Source organism: Pecten maximus, chromosome 8 (genome assembly GCF_902652985.1).
Source record: "Pecten maximus chromosome 8, xPecMax1.1, whole genome shotgun sequence".
In the NCBI taxonomy this organism is placed as follows: domain Eukaryota; kingdom Metazoa; phylum Mollusca; class Bivalvia; order Pectinida; family Pectinidae; genus Pecten; species Pecten maximus.
The window spans coordinates 32,642,681-32,663,636 of NC_047022.1; the positions used below are offsets into that span (position 1 = coordinate 32,642,681).

Sequence of the window (20,956 nt, forward strand, 5' to 3'; positions counted from 1 at the left end):
AGGTTGACCGAAAATAATAAATTTTAAGAAAGCGGAACGCAATCTGACGCAAGTTTTAAAATTACTGCAATACCCCGCCTCGATAAATATTATTGAAGTCAGGTTGAAATAGGCCTAATGTTGGCATGAATGAAAAGTTGATAAAATTACGAAAAATTTTTCTTTTCTTTTTAATCCTTTATACCAGTCAAATATCAGAAACTGTCAGCTCGGTAAAAAAAAATGAATTGCAGTCAGCTTAAATAAGCCTTTTTGTCACAGTGATGATATAGCCTAAATTCAGCCAAAGGTTTCGGTGATATATGATAAAGTAGTATTCATTGTGATCACATTATGCTATTTCTCAATTGATATATTATGTATTGTAAGGAGGCCTTACAAATGTTGTAATAACTTGTGCCTGATCCTTTATATGCTTTTGAAGCAAATAAAATATGTTTAAATCAAAATCTTTTACTTTATCCTTGTGATGACAGGCCATATCTTTTGTTTTTTGGCCAATCAAAGCAGTGCTTTCTATTCATCGCCTTGAAATCCGTCTATTTTTGAGCGAAGGTAGAATTTAACTTTTTATTAATATTATCATTATTATTTATTTATTTTCCTTTTTTTTTCTGCAATATATACACAACACTCGTGAAAAATATCGATATTATGTCACACTAATGAAATGTATGTTATATTAAATGGGAAACAATTCAGTATCGTCTATATAATTATAATTCAATATGACTTCAGTGTTCCCGAACTTAAGAATTCCCTTAACTTAAAATTTTACATAGGTTCCATAGCTAAATTTTTGTCTTTAAATCCAATAATGCTTTCCTATGGGCGAATTTTAACACACCGTAAACACATTGATAATGGGCATGTTTACTCGACAATTTATACATCTGTATTTAATAAAAGACATCTGATTTAAAAAGAAGAAGAAAATGTCTCCATTTAAATGGAAATGTCTTTAATTCATACAGGGATATAATTCTGTGATTATAACGTCAGAAATAGAGTTATCTAGCTTAAATTAAATGGGTAAAAACTCACACGGCTATTCGAAATCAAAGTAATTGTCCATCAGATTTTAAAAGGACCAATTATTGTATTTACAGCTAGATAGGTACTGGCTATCAGTTACTACGACACACTTACAATATGATTTAACTATGATCGAAATTAAAATAACAAACGTATAGCATGATCTTCATTTTGTTGAAGGTGATTTTTAATATGAAGTAGAAGTAAACAGTACATGTCAGACGTAGATAAGAACATAATGGAACAAAGAATTATACTTATAATAAATTACCTTATTGTTATATAATCACTAAATTACTGGAAGTTTTGCTCTTTATTCATTAATTCGATTAAAAATTCGATTTTCCCCCAGAATTTTTTTATTTAAATTATTATGAGCACTTTTATATCAAAAAAGAATTCTCAGACATAAAAAAAAAAAATAGCGGATAAAGAGTAAAACGGCGCCTCATTTAACAGGTATATTCTTTCCCCGCTCCCACACGCGTTGATTTACGTGTATAAAATCTCAAAACACATACATGTATACCACCTGTCGAAATCTTAAACGAGAGGATTAACCCGACAGGCACCTCCTGCTAGACTACATAAGGACAGAATGGACATTCTTTCTGACTCCATCAATGCCAACATATTGGAAACATAATGTGATCACTTTTCAACTGACCATTCACATTGTTAGCATATAAAAGGTTGTTGCTAGTATTATATCATATACAATTGATATTTGTTTAATTAACACGTACCTAACCTGGGGGATACATGTGGGTCTATTTGTGTAAAGTTATTGCTTTCACGTTTCGGCGGTTGTGTTTTTTTTCTTTACTAAAATTAGCAATGTAATTTAAATTCAGTTGGTAATAGAACCCGCAGACAGTTGTGTTTTTAGAGCTTACTGGTATTGAGCCCTGCATTCCTTGTTACGTGTAGTTTTGACCACATTTGAATGTTCTAGATTTACAGTCACGTGAGCAATGAACTTTGAACCAGGATGTTGTGCATACATAATACATCTCGGTTACACAGACTTGGTTTAATTAAGTACCATCCGTCAGACAGGGAGTGACAGCAGCAAAGTAGACGTCCATAACGTTACCAGTCTATTGAAGTATTTCAACCTGATATAATATGAACGTGTCAACATATCACAGTAAATACAGCGAGCACATATAATTTCTAATATTAGCACTTTTGTTGTTGTTGTTTTGGTTTTATTTTGTAAATTTTTCTTTGTTTGTTTTGTTTGTGTTTTTTCGTGTACTGCTAATGCTAATTAAGTACAGTAACTAAATACATAACCTCTTATGAAATTGAAGTGCACAGTAGCAAATATTCCATTGTGACTTTATATTCAATCGGCGGTAATGATACCAATGCTCCTTACGCAAATCGAACCGTACATGCGAAAAGGAGGTAATCATTTAACTAACATGTCGTAACAGACAAGCGGCACCACCGAGATACGACAGTCTTTACTTAGGGGACATGGTGCAATATCTAAAGGGATTATTTCTATTTAATATATAATTCGAGACATATTTCAACACCAAACAAGAATAGGGAAGCTGGGGATGCAAATCTGTATGGATCAACAAGAGATCCAAAAGGGCCCATCACTGAATGATCTTTATTGGTTCTATGTCAGACTGCTCTTCTCTCTACTTTTTCCTTCTTTCTTTTTTTCCCTCTCAATAATCTGGTAACCTACATGCGAAGTTTGAGAAACATCCCTCCAGTACTTTTCAAGAATTAGCGATAACAAATTCAACTCTCAGAATCCAAGATGGTCGCCTGTCGGCCATTTTATTTTTCTGATAGAAAATTTTAAAAACAACTAAAGTTGATTGGCACACCTATGGGCCAGGATGAACCTATACATGAAGTTTGAGGAAGATCCCTCCAGTATTTTTCAAGAAATAACAAGGATTGTTTACGGACGGATGGACGACAGACGGACCACGGGCGCAGGGCGATTTGAATAGCCCACCATCTGATGATGATGTGCTAATAACAGACCGCAACCTTGTAAACGTAATCTTAAAGTTAGAATATAAAAAACGAACAAAATGTAAATTTGAATTGAGTTCATTGAACAAAAATATCAAGCGGTGCTGAACAATATATACCAGTCAAGTCCATATAATGTAATTCACTATAAAAATAGTCGAATCAAAATGCTTCTAAGGGAAACACAAATAGGCATGATTATAACGCCTCCTGAGTCTCAAAAAATCGATTGAAAAATGTAGGAGATCTCATGACAAACAAAGGTTTACACTGGATGGATGACGTCATAACACAATACTCCCATCAAATGACGTCGATATCAAAACAAAAGGAAACAAAAATATCGAGTAAACAGTCTGTAAATGAGTCACATCGAGTAAACAGTCTAGTCGAGTCATATCGAGTAAACAGTCTGTAGTCGAGTCATATATCGAGTAAACAGTCTGTAGTCGAGTCATATCGAGTAAACAGTCTGTAGTCGAGTCATATCGAGTAAACAATCTGTAGTCGAGTCATATCGAGTAAAGTCTGTAGTCGAGTCATATCGAGTAAACAGTCTGTAGTCGAGTCATATCGAGTAAACAGTATGTAAATGAGTCATATCGAGTAAACAGTCTGTAGTCGAGTCACATCGAGTAAACAGTCTGTAGTCGAGTCATATCGAGTAAACAGTCTGTAGTCGAGTCATATCGATTAACCAGTCTGTAGTCGAGTCTTATCGAGTAAACAGTCTGTAGTCGAGTCATATCGAGTAAACAGTCTGTAGTCGAGTCATATCGAGTAAACAGTCTGTAGTCGAGTCATATCGAGTAAAGTCTGTAGTCGAGTCATATCGAGTAAACAGTCTGTAGTCGAGTCATATCAAGCACATGGGTTGATGAGTCACGTTGATGAGTTCTCTTATCCGGATCTGTATAAATATAACTTTTACCTGATTGAAATAATACTTCGCGACTAGCCTGTGCTGAGCGTAGGTGTAGTTCAAATGGTTTGAGCGTCCGTCTAGAGTTTGGAAGTCCGGGTCTGGTCGTTAATTTTGTCCTCTCCTGTTACAATACTGAAAATGTCAATGTTTCTAGCTATACACAACATGAACCGTTGCGCTTCGTCTTTGATACCGGAAGGCGACTCGGAATAAATAGCTGGTTCAAAACAAGCTAACATTACGTGACCATCTCCATGTCTTACCAAAGACAAAGAAAGGTCCCGAAGGAGTTTCGATTGACTGGAAATAATGCCAATGAAACGTGTGAAGACGCACTGCTTGGACAGGTGTGCTACTAGGAATAACGTCACGGAAAGATGTGCTACTAGAAAACATCATGGAAAAGTGTTGCTAGTAGGAATAACGTCATGGAAAGGTGTGCTACTAGGAGTAAAGTTATGGAAAGGTGTCCAAATAGGAGTAACGTCATGGAAAGGTGTGATACAAAGAATATGGTCATGGAAAGGTATGCTACTAAAAATAACGTCATGGAAAGGGATGCTAAAAGGAATAACGTCATGGAAAGGTGTGCTACTAAAAATAACGTCATGGGCAGGTGTGTTACTAGAAATAACGTCATTGATAAGTATGCTACTAGGAATAAAATCATTGATTGGTGTGCTACTAGGAATAACGTCACGGAAAGGTGTGCTACAAGAAATAACGTAATGGAAAGGTGTGCTACAAGAAATAATGTAATGGAAAGGTGTGTTACAAGAAATAACGTCATGAAAAGATGTGCTACTAGATAACGTCATGAAAAGGTGTGCTACTAGATAACGTCATGGAAAGATGTGCTACTAGATAACGTCATGGAAAGATGTGCTACTAGATAACGTCATGGAAAGATGTGCTACTAGATAACGTCATGGAAAGGTGTGCTACTAGATAACGTCATATAAAGGTGTGCTACTAGATAACGTCATGGAAAGGTGTGCTACTAGGAGTAACGTCATGTGCTAATTGGAGACGACACCATATTTAAGTCTATAACTCGGTACGTTCTTGATATTTAAAAAAAAATTAATTTAAGGAAGTGGTTGCAGCAAACTAAAAAACAACAATTTTAATATAGCTAGTTTTCATTTCTATCATCTGGGGTTGGAGAATTTTTAATTCATGAAACAGCTCATGAAGTCTGCGACTTCATTATTCCATTCACATCTAGCTTTCTCTCCACTATTTTTTTCTCAGAGAATTAATCAATGAATACAATCCGGATGAAGCTATCCGAAACTTTATATCGTCAATGCTTTTCAAGATCCGTCAATTCAACATGTTACTGCAAAAACTTACTTGCAATGTACATTTTCCTTGTTTCGGACCCTTCACACCAGAAAAGTAGTGGCACCGGTTCAGAATGCATACATTAGGTATCTTCTGTTCTTTTCATTTTTATATCATACAATACCCAAATTTACTAATTTTATCAAACTATGGAATTAATCAATGCGCCCCTGCTAATTTCTCCGTCTTCCCTCCTCTGGACTTCCGTACGTTTCGCCCTGACATCACTGACAAATCATACAACCAAACAGTTGAATGAGGAAACTTTATAATTAGTATTCTTAATCACGTCGTGTATCTATTGCGTAATTTCTGTCTCAACTTGTGTGTCTTTTATTGATCCTTCAGTCATCCACGAACTGTACAATAAACTGTTCAGTCATCCACGAACTGTACAATAAACTGCTCAGTCATCCATGAACTATACAATAAACTGTTCAGTCATCCATGAACTATACAATAAACTGTTCAGTCATCCATGAACTATACAATAAACTGTTCAGTCATCAATGAACGATACAATAAACTGCTCAGCCATCCACGAACTGTACAATAAACTACTCAGTCATCCACGAACTATACAATAAACTACTCAGTCATACACGAACTGTACAATAAACTACTCAGTCATCCACGAACTGTACAATCAGTCATCCACGAACTGTACAATCAGTCATACACGAACTATACAATAAACTACTGTCATCCACGAACTGTACAATAAACTACTCAGTCATCCACGAACTGTACAATAAACTACTCAGTCATCCACGAACTGTACAATAAACTACTCAGTCATACACGAACTGTACAATAAACTATTCAGTCATCCACGAACTGTACAATAAACTACTCAGTCATCCACGAACTATACAATAAACTGCTCAGTCATCCACGAACTGTACAATAAACTACTCAGTCATACACGAACTGTACAATAAACTACTCAGTCATCCACAGTCATCCACGAACTGTACAATATCAGTCATCCACGAACTGTACAATAAACTGCTCAGTCATCCACGAACTGTACAATAAACTGCTCAGTCATCCACGAACTGTACAATAAACTACTCAGTCATCCACGAACTGTACAATAAACTACTCAGTCATATACGTCTGCTCAGTCATACACGAACTGTACAATAAACTGCTCAGTCATCCACGAACTGTACAATAAACTACTCAGTCATCCACGAACTGTAGGATTTATCTTGCATGTCTCTTCATGTTAACTTTTGTATCAAGTAATTAGTTTAAGTTTGATCCTGCGAAATCATTTATCACTTTCCAGACTATGCGTTTACGGTTTGGTTACTTCCGCAATCGTATAACATTTGTGTCGGCTAATTTCTATTTTTCTTACTTCCTCTCCGGATATCAACACTTTTGTTTCGTACCATTAGAGCTGTATGGTGCAGTGGTATATCATTTGCTTGGCTTACACTAACTGTATCTATTGCCGCGCACACGCCTTCCTATGGTACCTAGGATTTTTTACCAGACCTGTTCCTACTGTACCTAGTACTAAGTATTTGTCTCCAGACGCGTTCCTACTGTACCTAGTATTTGTCTCCAGACGCGTTCCTACTGTACCTAGGATTTTTACCAGACACGTTCCTACTGTACCTAGTATTTTTTACCAGACCTGTTCCTACTGTACCTAGTATTTGTCTCCAGTCACGTTCCTACTGTACCTAGTATTTTTTACCAGACGCGTTCCTACTGTACCTAGTATTTTTTATCAGACGCGTTCCTACTGTACCTAGTATTAACTCCAGACACGTTCCTACTGTACCTAGTATTTGTCTCCAGACGCGTTCCTACTGTACCTAGTATTTTTTACCAGACCTGTTCCTACTGTACCTAGGATTTTTTACCAGACACGTTCCTACTGTACCTAGTATTTTTTACCAGACGCGTTCCTACTGTACCTAGTATTAACTCCAGACGCGTTCCTACTGTACCTAGTATTTTTTACCATACACGTTCCTACTGTACCTAGTATTTTTTACCAGACGCGTTCCTACTGTACCTAGTATTTTTTACCAGACGCGTTCCTACTGTACCTAGTATTAACTCCAGACACGTTCCTACTGTACCTAGTATTTGTCTCCAGACGCGTTCCTACTGTACCTAGTATTTTTTACCAGACACGTTCCTACTGTACCTAGTATTTTTTACCAGACACGTTCCTACTGTACCTAGTATTTTTTACCAGACGCGTTCCTACTGTACCTAGTATTTTTTACCAGACGCGTTCCTACTGTACCTAGTATTTTTTACCAGACGCGTTCCTACTGTACCTAGTATTCGTCTCCAGACCTGTTCCTACTGTACCTAGTATTTGGCTCCAGACCTGTTCCTACTGTACCTAGTATTTGTCTCCAGACACGTTCCTACTGTACCTAGTATTTGTCTCCAGACGCGTTCCTACTGTACCTAGTATTTTTTACCAGACGCGTTCCTACTGTACCTAGGATTTTTTTACCAGACACGTTCCTACTGTACCTAGTATTTGTCTCCAGACCTGTTCCTACTGTACCTAGTATTTGTCTCCAGACACGTTCCTACTGTACCTAGTATTTGTCTCCAGACGCGTTCCTACTGTACCTAGTATTTTTTACCAGACGCGTTCCTACTGTACCTAGGATTTTTTTACCAGACACGTTCCTACTGTACCTAGTATTTGTCTCCAGACACGTTCCTACTGTACCTAGTATTTGTCTCCAGACACGTTCCTACTGTACCTAGTATTTGTCTCCAGACGCGTTCCTACTGTACCTAGTATTTTTTACCAGACACGTTCCTACTGTACCTAGTATTAACTCCAGACACGTTCCTACTGTACCTAGTATTTGTCTCCAGACGCGTTCCTACTGTACCTAGTTTTTTTTACCAGACGCGTTCCTACTGTACCTAGGATTTTTTACCAGACACGTTCCTACTGTACCTAGTATTTGTCTCCAGACGCGTTCCTACTGTACCTAGTATTTTTTACCAGACGCGTTCCTACTGTACCTAGTATTTTTTACCAGACACGTTCCTACTGTACCTAGTATTTGTCTCCAGACGCGTTCCTACTGTACCTAGTATTTTTTACCAGACGCGTTCCTACTGTACCTAGTATTTTTTACCAGACGCGTTCCTACTGTACCTAGCATTTTTTACCAGACGCGTTCCTACTGTACCTATTATTTTTCACTACACACGTTCCTGCGGTCCATATAACAGCCGTTTGAGCAGCTTCATTTTGCCATCCATCTTCATCTCCCTGTTTCCAGGTTCTCGTTGAGTGTACTCTCCACGGGTGATTGTCGTAGGAACACTTTCCTTGACAATGCTATGGTTGACTAACTGAAACAGGATGTGACGAATCCTGTTAGTGCTAGGGTCAGGTTTATAGGTGTGCAATAGATTTTGACTCGGCATGAAAGCACTTGGGAGATTCCCATTTTCGTACGACATGTGGATAGTTTTGAAAATCGTTCGAACCCATCTCGTAGTCAGAGATCGTTCTTCTTCTTCTGAGCATGGCAGAGACACAGGGTAGTCATCCATTACCTTTTTCAACAAGCATTGTTTTACAAAATAAGAATTGATATTGTGTTTACCAATAATTGTTGTCTTGCTCTTGTGTAGATCGCCGATGTCGAACAATATATGGAGAGGAATGCGCGCGTTTCTTTTGACAAGATGTTTTGCAATCATATAGCTCTTTCTGATGTAATCGGGGACGGAATTGAAGAGCACTGTTTCAGCCCTCGAAAACGTAATGCGAAGGAAGTGACGCGGCATTCCAAACTGCGCATGCTGATAATACGGCACGTCCGCTGGTTTGATGATCATGTGACACCCTATATTTCTCACGTCGTTATCTTGACGCTCCATGTCGTCTCGCATCCAACAAGGCCGCCAGTTCTTGAAATACAACGCCGGGAGGAAATCAATAGACAACATTGTTACCTTACCAGGACGTCGCTGTGTACACGAGATCGTTAATGCAGGGCGACCCTTCCATTTTATATAAAGAGGTAAGTAATCAAGTCCACTAGATTCCCAGATACGCGGATCGTGCATGATTTCCACAAGTATCTGGCTGAAGCGGGACATGATCTTTTCGCATTTTATAACTCCCTCGGAGTCAAAAAGGTCCTCATATTTGCCTAGATCTGCGCGGGGAATACGCGCTACCTTGGCGTATCCGGGTGGGTCACTTCCTGTCTCAATGGGTCGGCAAATAGTGCTGAGATCATCGAGCTGTAAGAGGAAGTCGTACTCATCAGCATTCCCAATCTTGGTTCCTTCATACGAACTGCCATTCCCAATCAAGGTCCCAGAAAACCTGTCATCCTTTTCTCTCATCAAACTTACTACTTTGTTCATAAACGTTTCCACAACAGCTTTTGACTCACTGAAAAGTTTGGCATTCTTTGTTGGTGAAGACCCAGCATCCCAAATATCCATCAAAAACACATCTGCGTCTTGTATTGGTCGTAACGTTTCGGGAAGCACATAATCAAACGTTTCCACAACAATTGGGGAAAGCAAACGATCGAGTGTTTCTTCATTGCCGACAACATGACTATCTGCAGCACCATCAGCAGCTGGCAGTGTTGTGGTATCGCTGTATGTTTTGAATAATTCAATCGCCTCCACGTGACCTTTATTCACTGCATAGTCGAAAGCTGTAAACCCAAATGTGTCCGTTGCACTAAGTTTATTGAAGGTCTCCAGTTTGAGAATATTTTCGATTTGCGAAACCTCCTTTTTGAGTAGGGCGTTGTAATGTAAAACAGTTCTGCCCAGACAATCTACTTCATTTGCAAGAACAGGGTATTTCGACATGATGACGTCCTCTTCCTCTTTTCCATACATACAACACAAGTGTAGCAGGTTCCTACCCATAGAATCACGGGCGTGTACATCAGCCCCCAGGTTGATCATATGACGCACTAGGTACTCGTCACCATCCACACATCTACGACACGCTAAATGGATAGGATGTTCGCCGTATTTGTTACAACTGGTCAGGATTTCAGGAGCAATTTTGACAAGTCTGTCAACAACTTCCGGTGGTGTTGTACCTAACCCCAGCTCATCTCCCTGTAGGAGGGCGTGTAATGCTGTGTTGCCATCGATGTCAGTGATACTTGGGTCCGCCCCATGATTTAGTAGTATATTTACACCAGGTTCGCCTACACCAAGACATTGCTGTGCGCATGCTAGTAACAGCGGTGTTTTCAGGAAGGCAGTTTGTCTGTTTACGTCAGCTCCGGCTTGTAGTAATCTTTCAATAATCTGAAACGGTTCCTCAGATTTATCCCAAACACTACACGCATAATGTAAAGGAGTGGTGCGGTCTTCGTCTTCAGTATTTATCAAGGAGTTTCGCTTAAGTAAACTATTCACGCGGTCTAACGGTCCATGCAAAACAGCTTCATGCAATGGCGTCCTTCCTTCTTTAGTTCGCATATTGACTATGTCGTCATTTCCGTCTTGAAAACTTGCCTGACATAAAATCAGCTCACCTACTTCAGCCGATTGAGTCAGATGCAGTGCGCTATACCCACCGACATCGCGATGTCTGATGTCCGAACCTTTCTCAAGGAGCAGACGGCACGAATCTACATTGTTGGCAAGGGATGCAGACAAGAGTGCGGTCTGCCCAACCTCGTTCTGGGCATTAACGTCTGTCCCAGCGTTCAGCAATGTACATAACTGTGAGGTGTCGGGCAAAGTCGCTGCCAGCAGTAACTGGTCAACAGAGGATGATTGGTCATACCGACCCTCGATCATTCCCGCCAACATTCTGAAGATTTTAAGCTGGCCAACAACAAAGTTTTAGTCGCATCAACAATTAGTCGTCCACATTCTGTTACGTTTATCGTAACGACTTTTTGTCCTTTTTCGTTTCTGGGATGATTAAAGAACTTGGCAACCATTCCTTTCGATCTGAAATACAGAGTATAATGTTTACTCCTTATGTCTATATCCCAGGAAAGTGAAAGTTTTGTGGGGGTAAAAAATCATGTTACTTTTAAATCAAACTTTAAACAACTTCGTATACCTAGATATTGGTTTAAATGGAAATATGCAGTGAACGTGATCTTCTAATAAGAGGATAATGCAGGACACGATTGACTTGATGACCCAATCGCAACACTATACGATTTTGTTTTATCTTTTTTTCTTTCTTTCCTGCCTATACTCTTTCTATTGAACTGTGATTTTTTCCCTCTGTCCAGTGCCTCACTCTACACCCTATAGATGTTTTAAGGACATTGAAACACACAACAAAATAACTGCTATTCGCTGAGTCTCAATGTATCTGAACCCTTAACTTGAATCTGTAGTTAGATAGCATACATATTGATTCAGGTAACAGCTAGGAGTTCCATTTTTTTTTTTGCATCTTGTATGACCATCGTCCCTTCTATTCATTATATTTGGAAGCGCTTTTATTATACATTAGAAATTGGCATTTACAACTTATATATTCCTAAATGTGCTCTCCATCTCCATTCGTAAATTTCTTTTAAAATATCTTTTACTGTTTTTTACAGAAATACTTAGCTGTGCCGCACATTGAGATCTACCGCGCTGTGCGTTAAACTGGTGGTAGTATGGTGTCACAATGCTTTCATGAAATCATACTGACATTAAATCAACCATTGGAACGGAGCATAATGAAATGCGCTATTTTTAGGTTCTGCATGAACCCTATAAATTCTCAGACGCTCGATCATGATCAACCTGTCGCTAGACTACTATAGCAGAAAATAATATAATTTACCATACACAAGTTTTACTTACATGTATTATGGATCTGGTGTGAAAATAACCGTATATTAATAGAATCGATGGCAAGAAACAAGTAGCGTAGCATGAAACTGGCATAGCGTTAGTTATAAATATGTCATCGTTTGTCGACCGAATTTTTATTTTTCGTTTCGTTGTATAGTAGACCGGAAGTTTAATCCGAAAATTTTATGAATCATCGACAACATGGCCTCCGATTCAGATTCCGACAGCTCTGTTGAAGATGAAACTCAGCGCCAACGCTTGTTGGATGCTGCTATAGACATAAATAGCATCGTTAAGCCAAAAGACTCGAAAGAGAGATTTACCGGTATTGTATTGTAAACTGTCATAGCATAATATTTTTTAACAGAAGATAATGTCAGACAGCATGCATTTTTCACCCTCTCGCAGCGATATTAGAAATATCTGTGTAACGACATAACCAACAGGCACAAAATATCACATACTTAATGTGAATTAATGGGTTTTTTTATGAACCACGTATATTGAATATACTTATTTGATTTTTTTATATGTGTAGTTGTCTTTATCTACATACAGGTTGTCTCCCTTCGAACATCGGAGGTTCTTCAAGTTTTGGGTCTTGGTTACATCGCCAGTGTCAGTCCATATTTTCTTAGGATATATATTTCGTAGAAGCTACCATATCAAATAGCAACTATCGCATTTTATCCTGTAAAAACACACTTTAAAAATGTTTTTCAGTTGTTGTTTTTTTAAGTTTTGACGTACAAATGTACTGTACACAAGTCTTAGAAGACACAATTGGGCTTATTCAAGCATTTGCATTTTTTCTTGTTACTGGATAAATACACAATAGTCATATGCTGTCATACCTATATTTACATTTGCCTGTGTGTTCTGTTTTTATGTCGAGACATGGCATGTCATCGTAGAAAGAAAGAGGTGTAAATTAATATTAACTAGAACTGTCGCCCAGATGGCTGACTAATACCCCCCGCAATATGCAGGGGTCAATGGTGAATTGGAACTGTTAATTAGAGGCTATCTAAGATAACCCAGTAATATAGTGACCAGTTGCCAAAGTAACCATAATTTTGAGAAAAAGAAAGTGGCATGTACATCTACACATGGTCATCTATATTTGTGTGAAGTTTCATTGAAATCGGACTTTCGATTTAGGAGGAGTTGTCCAGACAACCTTGAAGTTATGGTTCTAATCGGAAAACCTGTTTATAGTTTATTAATCATTTAATGAAATTAATTACTAATGATTCAATTCATTTTGATATTAATAATATAATTAGCAATATTACCCCCTTTTTCCGACAAAAGCTTTCCATTGAGACTCGGACTCATGCATGCATGCTCTATCAAGAGTAAATTAAAAAATAAAGGAAATTCAAAATTCAACATAACAATAGGAAAGTACTTTTTACATGAATTGACAACATTTCCAGGAATAAAAAAAAACTTGAACTTACAGCATTTTATGAAAGGTAATGATTTTTTTCAAAATTCATTTATGTTTAAAATAACACTGGGTCCATTGTTTATTAGACAATTAAAATCTATTAGTATTTCTATAACTTACTTCATGTAGTGCTATTATATACCTGGAACAATAATCTTTCCGAGCTATATAATTATGTCAAACTGGAGTCAGATTGAAATGTCTTTTTTCAGGCAATCAGTCAGCTGTTTCCAGGAATCGGCCAATACCAAATAAACCATCAAAAAGGTATTTACTTAATTAATCTAACTGCATTTACTGAAACTTGTCTTTTTACTTTAAGGGGAGAGTTAGATTTTATAGCTTGAACATGAAGAGAAGAACAACCTAAACATAACTAAACTCAGTGATTTAGGGTGACAACTTATACCGGCATGGACAAATTGGAAGTAGGATAATAAATCTCAAATGTCAATGTGAACAAATTGTGTACTATCTAATCTTCTGAAACATTGAAATAGCAAAAATATAAAATGTGAAAATGACAAATGGTAAATTTTTAAGGTTTACTTCATTTATAAACCAATATTCTAGTATCTTGACGTTCAATATAGCAGCAACTTGATGTTCAATATAGCAGTATCATGATGTAAATATACAGGTACATGTATCTTGATGTACAATTGTATATTTATGACTGATAGATCATTGACATATCATATAAATTTTTGTTGTAGACCATCTCATACCACTAAACATGAAGAGAAAAATGACCTGGACACAACTCCAGAGTTTAAGGCATTTGTAGCAAAGAAATTATCACAGATGCTGGATCAGTATGTATCATCAGTTTTTATTAGGTCACTTGAGACGAAGTGTCTAAGCCTTTGTCCGTCGTCGTGTGTCGTCCGTCCGTAAACAATTTACATTTTCAACTTCTTCTCCAAAATCACTGGACCAAATTCAATGAAATTTGGCAGGGAGCTTCTATGGCTAAAGGTCAACTAAAAGAGTGAATAATATGGTCCCAACTCCCCAGGGGCCTGAGGGGCGGGGCCAAAAAGGGTCAAATTGACTAAAATTTCAAAAATCTTCTTCTCTACTCTCAGATATATTGGAATCTAACACTCTTCATAGATAGAAGGGTCTTAAGGTGCTTTACCATAATTATGAATTTCATGACCCTGGGGTCTCACATTTGCCCCTGGGGTGGGGGTAAACTTTACTATAGTTTATATTGGGAAATCATATTTTTGACTATTATTTGTTGGATTTCTATTGGAATTCATTCTAACTTGGTTTATATTATCAGTATAGGATGACAGTTTGATGATATGCACATTTTGGCCCTGATTGACCCCCAGGGGCTGATGGGTGGGGCTAAAAAGGGTCAAATTGACTAAAATTTCAAACATCTTCTTCTCTACTGTCAGATTTAGTGGAATCAAACACTCTTCATAGATGGAAGGGTCTTAAGGTGCTTTACCAAAATAGTGAATTCCATGACCCTGGGGTCTCACGTTTGCCCCTGGGGTGGAGGTAAACTTTACTATAGTTTATATTGGGAAATCATATTTTTGACTATTATTTGTTGGACTTCTATTGGAATTCATTCTAACTTGGTTTATATTATCAGCATAGGATGACAGTTTGATGATATGCACATTTTGGCCCTGATTGAATTTCATGACCCTGGGGTCTCACATTTGCCCCTGGGGTGGGGGTAAACTTTACTATAGTTTTTATAGGGAAATCACATTTTTGACTATTATTTGTTGGATTTCTATTGGAATTCATTCTAATTTAGTCAACATTATCAGCATGGGATGACAGTTTGATGGTATGCACATGTTGGCCCTGATTGACCCCAGGGGCTGATGGGCGGGGCCAAAAAGGGTCAATTAAACTAACTGAAATATTTCAAATCTCAGGTGACCGTTAAGGCCCATGAGCCTCTTGTTTTAAAATTGCTTCAACTTGTTTTACACTTTTTTTTTGTAGAGAGGTGAAAGAATATGTAATGGAAAATAAAAGTTTGAAAACTGATGGATATGAGGACACAGGTAAATATAATCTCTGCACTCCTCAACACTGCTGGCTATGAGGACATGTACAGTAAATATAATCTCTTCACTCCTCAACACTGCTGGCTATGAGGACACATACAGTAAATATAATCTCTTCACTCCTCAACACTGGTGGCTATGAGGACATGTACAGTAAATATAATCTCTTCACTTCTCAACACTGCTGGCTATGAGGACAGTAAATACAATCTCTTTACTCCTCAACACTGCTGGCTATGAGGACACAGTAAATATAATCTCTTCACTCCTCAACACTGCTGGCTATGAGGACAGTAAATATAATCTCTTTACTCCTCAACACTGCTGGCTATGAGGACACGTACTGTAAATATAATCTCTTCACTCCTCAACACTGCTGGCTACGAGGACACAGTAAATATAATCTCTTCACTCCTCAACACTGCTGGCTACGAGGACACAGTAAATATAATCTCTGCACTCCTCAACACTGCTGGCTATGAGGACACAGTAAATATAATCTCTTCACTCCTCAACACTGCTGGCTACGAGGACAGCAAGTATAATCTCTTCACTCCTCAACACTGCTGGCTATGAGGACACGTACAGTAAATATAATCTCTTCACTCCTCAACACTGCTGGCTACGAGGACAGTAAATATAATCTCTTCACTCCTCAACACTGCTGGCTACGAGGACAGTAAATATAATCTCTTCACTCCTCAACACTGCTGGCTATGAGGACACAGTAAATATAATCTCTTCACTCCTCAACACTGCTGGCTACGAGGACAGTAAATATATTCTCTTTACTCCTCAACACTGCTGGCTATGAGGACACGTACAGTAAATATAATCTCTTCACTCCTCAACACTGCTGGCTATGGGGACAGTAAAAATAATCTCTTCACTCCTCAACACTACTGGCTATGGAGACAGTAAATATAATCTCTTCACTCCTCTACACTGCTGGCTATGAGGACAGTAAAATAATCTCTTCACTCCTCAGCACTGCTGTCTATGAGGACACAGTAAATATAATCTCTTCACTCCTCAACACTGCTGGCTATGAGGACAGTAAATATAATCTCTTCACTCCTCAACACTGCTGGCTATGAGGACACAGTAAATATAATCTCTTCACTCCTCAACACTGCTGGCTATGAGGACACGTACAGTAAATATAATCTCTTCACTCCTCAACACTACTGGCTATGGGGACAGTAAATATAATCTCTTCACTCCTCAACACTGCTGGCTATGAGGACAGTAAATATAATCTCTTCACTCCTCAACACTGCTGGCTATGAGGACAGTAAATTTAATCTCTTCACTCCTCAGCACTGCTGTCTATGAGGACACAGTAAATATAATCTCTTCACTCCTCAACACTGCTGGCTATGAGGACAGTAAATATAATCTCTTCACTCCTCAACACTGCTGGCTATGAGGACAGTAAATATAATATCTTCACTCCTCAACACTACTGGCTATGAGGACATGTACAGTAAATATAATCTCTTCACTCATCAACACTGCTGGCTATGAGGACAGTAAATATAATCTCTTCACTCCTCAACACTGCTGGCTATGAGGACAGTAAATATAATCTCTTCACTCCTCAACACTGCTGGCTATGAGGACAGTAAATATAATCTCTTCACTCCTCAACACTGCTGGCTATGAGGACACAGTAAATATAATCTCTTCACTCCTCAACACTGCTGGCTATGAGGACAGTAAATATAATCTCTTCACTCCTCAACACTGCTGGCTATGAGGACACAGTAAATATAATCTCTTCACTCCTCAACACTGCTGGCTATGAGGACACAGTAAATATAATATCTGCACTCCTCAACACTGCTGGCTATGAGGACACAGTAAATATAATCTCTGCACTCCTCAACACTGCTGGCTACGAGGACAAGTACAGTAGATATAATATCTTCACTCCTCAACACTGCTGGCTATGGAGACAGTAAAAATAATCTCTTCACTCCTCAACACTACTGGCTATGGGGACAGTAAAAATAATCTCTTCACTCCTCAACACTACTGGCTATGGAGACAGTAAATATAATCTCTTCACTCCTCTACACTGCTGGCTATGAGGACAGTAAATTTAATCTCTTCACTCCTCAGCACTGCTGTCTATGAGGACACAGTAAATATAATCTCTTCACTCCTCAACACTGCTGGCTATGAGGACAGTAAATATAATCTCTTCACTCCTCAACACTGCTGGCTATGAGGACACAGTAAATATAATCTCTTCACTCCTCAACACTGCTGGCTATGAGGACACGTACAGTAAATATAATCTCTTCACTCCTCAACACTGCTGGCTATGAGGACAGTAAATATAATATCTTCACTCCTCAACACTGCTGGCTATGAGGACACAGTAAATATAATCTCTTCACTCCTCAACACTGCTGGCTATGAGGACAGTAAATATAATCTCTTCACTCCTCAACACTACTGGCTACGAGGACACAGTAAATATAATCTCTTCACTCCTCAACACTGCTGGCTACGAGGACACAGTAAATATAATCTCTTCACTCCTCAACACTGCTGGCTATGAGGACAGTAAAATAATCTCTTCACTCCTCAACACTACTGGCTATGGGGACAGTAAATATAATCTCTTCACTCCTCAACACTGCTGGCTATGAGGACAGTAAATATAATCTCTTCACTCCTCAACACTGCTGGCTATGAGGACAGTAAATATAATATCTTCACTCCTCAACACTGCTGGCTATGAAGACATGTACAGTAAATATAATCTCTTCACTCCTCAACACTGCTGGCTACGAGGACACAGTAAATATAATCTCTTCACTCCTCAACACTGCTGGCTATGAGTACAGTAAATATAATCTCTTCACTCATCAACACTGCTGGCTATGAGGACAGTAAATATAATCTCTTCACTCCTCAACACTGCTGGCTATGAGGACAGTAAATATAATCTCTTCACTCCTCAACACTGCTGGCTATGAGGACACAGTAAATATAATCTCTTCACTCCTCAGCACTGCTGGCTATGAGGACACAGTAAATATAATCTCTGCACTCCTCAACACTGCTGGCTATGAGGACAGTAAATATAATCTCTTCACTCCTCAACACTGCTGGCTACGAGGACACGTACAGTAAATATAATCTCTTCACTCATCAACACTGCTGGCTATGAGGACAGTAAATATAATCTCTTCACTCATCAACACTGCTGGCTATGAGGACAGTAAATATAATATCTTCACTCCTCAACACTGCTGGCTATGAGGACAGTAAATATAATATCTTCACTCCTCAACACTGCTGGCTATGAGGACACAGTAAATACAATCTCTTCACTCCTCAACACTGTTGGCTATGAGGACAGTAAATATAATCTCTTCACTCCTCAACACTGCTGGCTATGAGGACAGTAAATATAATCTCTTCACTCATCCTTATTGTATCACGTAGATACAATCTCTTCACTAATCCACACTGTAGGTTATGATGACACAATTAAATGTAAATTGATAGTTTGTGGCTAATTCTTAGAAAATATTAGAAAAAAATGTAAAATGAACATGATAAAAAGTAGTATACTCTTTACATGTATCAAACTTATAAGAAGAAAAATGTATCACATTTGAACAATTTAAAGTTTGTGAAAGGTGCCATAAGTTATCACTGCATGTAACTCTGTTAATGTATTGACAGGTATACGGTTGTGTGTTGGATCGAGCCATCACTTAAAAACTGATTGTAATCCAGAAGACATACCAATACAGAGGATGCCAGTCCGTAGGAAAAGAGTCCAGGATAGCAGCAGTGATAGGTAAGGGATGTTCCAGGAAAACATATCTGGGCACTTTAATAAATTTCATGGGATGGGGTGGGTTCAATTAAAATCACAGGATGGGTTGGTGGGGTTTAACATTAATTGATTCTGATTCTGTTGTTGGATGTATGTGATGTGTTTGTACCATTTTTTCCATTAAAATTGCTTCTTTACGTGGGTACCGTTTACAAAAAAGTGGATATGTGGGAGGGTCATCACTGTCTTATTTCTTGTTTCTACATTGTGTAAATGTTCTTAATTGTAGCGATGATCTTATCTTAGCACCTTTGATAGTGATACATTATATTTGTATAGTGCTAAATTATATTTGTACTACTTGCAGTTTCTATACATGTACATTGTCTTATATGACATGTCTAATTGGTGTGCCAGTTCATTAAGGCATTGACCTGGTAAATTTGATGATGCTCTATGAATGGTAACTCATCTTGCCATGAAATGATAATACATCAGAATGGCTATTATACATAAAACACTGTAACTTAACTGTAAACATTTTTCACTCTAGTTCATCAGAAAACGAGAGATTGGCTGCAGCTGCCGTGTCACATGACTTTATAATTAAACAAAGCAAGGTTTCCATTGGTTCTCAAGATGACCAATCAGCTGTTATAAAAGCCACAGAAGCAAAGAGTCTACACAATGGAAATGATTTTGTGTCAAGTTTAAAAGCTACAGACTGTATGGAGGAGGACCCATCAAAAATTATAAAACAAAAGAAAAAGAAGAAAAAGAAAAAACAAAAAATTAAAGAAAACTGCTAAAGTAAGCCTGGTTGTTCTTTGTCATTATTCTGCCATGAATTAAAACAGCAATGCTGGTATTTCCGTTAAAGCACTTTTTATTTCTTATAACGAATAAGACGAACGTAATGACGAACCACACCCAAAATACGTCGAATAAAGAAAGAATAATTTAGCTTTCTCAAACCGAAAAATACATAATTCTGTAAAGGTTATTGATAGCATATACCTTTACATAATTTATAACTCTTATTACAATGTACTTACTTTATAATATTGCTGCACTTAATACTGTAGGTAGTCGTATATGTCGCATGTATAATGTGCGTCAGCTACCTCTGATATCGAGTGCGGGAGTGACAAATAAAACTCACAGGTACACGTACGAACACGCAGTCACATGACAAGACATTACCATGACAATACAATACAGGTGAAATATACTCAGGTGGACATGTGAACTGGACAAACAGGTTTGACGGCTACATGTATTAAAATACATAGTGATACATGTAATAAAATAATTCTGAAGTACAAAATAATTAATACTTATATTACCACTCTGGTAATATACAGAAAGTATACTTTATTTACTCACTGCCACATACTCCCCCCCCCCCCCCCCCCCCCCCTCTGATGATGAAATGACGGCCTCGTCAGTCTTTATCAACACGTGTGGCGGAAGTTTCAAAAACTCAGAGTTTGCCAGTCTCATCAGGTAACGTACCCTACGCTGCCAATCGGGCG

General features: G+C 38.2%; 2 protein-coding genes across 4 annotated transcripts; one reads left to right on the forward strand and one right to left on the reverse strand.

The window, feature by feature from the left end:
- Nucleotides 1-3,104: 3,104 nt before the first annotated feature.
- On the reverse strand, nt 3,105-12,239 carry LOC117333234. 2 transcript variants are annotated; one of them, XM_033892427.1, is made up of 3 exons: nt 12,131-12,239; nt 8,472-11,269; nt 3,105-7,586 (listed from the first exon to the last, which is right to left on the reverse strand). In XM_033892427.1, the coding sequence occupies exon 2, from the start codon at nt 11,123-11,125 to the stop codon at nt 8,519-8,521; it is 2,607 nt and encodes an 868-aa protein (XP_033748318.1). In that variant the 5' UTR covers nt 11,126-11,269; nt 12,131-12,239; the 3' UTR covers nt 3,105-7,586; nt 8,472-8,518. The 2 variants fall into 2 exon arrangements, with proteins under 2 accessions (XP_033748318.1, XP_033748317.1); XM_033892426.1 differs by having other exon boundaries at nt 3,105-11,269.
- A 40-nt stretch (nt 12,240-12,279) lies between these two features.
- Nucleotides 12,280-20,235, forward strand: LOC117333235 (protein CUSTOS-like). Of its 2 annotated transcripts, none has more exons than XM_033892429.1 (6): nt 12,280-12,446; nt 13,787-13,841; nt 14,291-14,389; nt 15,555-15,616; nt 19,325-19,442; nt 19,975-20,235. In XM_033892429.1, exons 1-6 carry the CDS (start codon nt 12,323-12,325, stop codon nt 20,228-20,230), a joined length of 714 nt encoding a protein of 237 aa, XP_033748320.1. In that variant the 5' UTR covers nt 12,280-12,322; the 3' UTR covers nt 20,231-20,235. The 2 variants fall into 2 exon arrangements, with proteins under 2 accessions (XP_033748320.1, XP_033748319.1); XM_033892428.1 differs by lacking the exon at nt 12,280-12,446 and adding an exon at nt 12,499-13,599.
- The last annotated feature ends 721 nt before the right edge of the window (nt 20,236-20,956 follow it).

Excerpts from the sequence above, each read along its gene's own strand:
- LOC117333234 (XM_033892427.1), bottom strand. The coding sequence starts at position 11,125 with ATGTTGGCGGGAATGATCGAGGGTCGGTATGACCAATCATCCTCTGTT.
- LOC117333235 (XM_033892428.1), top strand. The coding sequence starts at position 13,458 with ATGCATGCATGCTCTATCAAGAGTAAATTAAAAAATAAAGGAAATTCA. Across the intron at positions 13,842-14,290 it reads CCAAATAAACCATCAAAAAG|ACCATCTCATACCACTAAAC; the intron begins GTATTTACTTAA and ends TTTTTGTTGTAG. Across the intron at positions 15,617-19,324 it reads TGATGGATATGAGGACACAG|GTATACGGTTGTGTGTTGGA; the intron begins GTAAATATAATC and ends ATGTATTGACAG.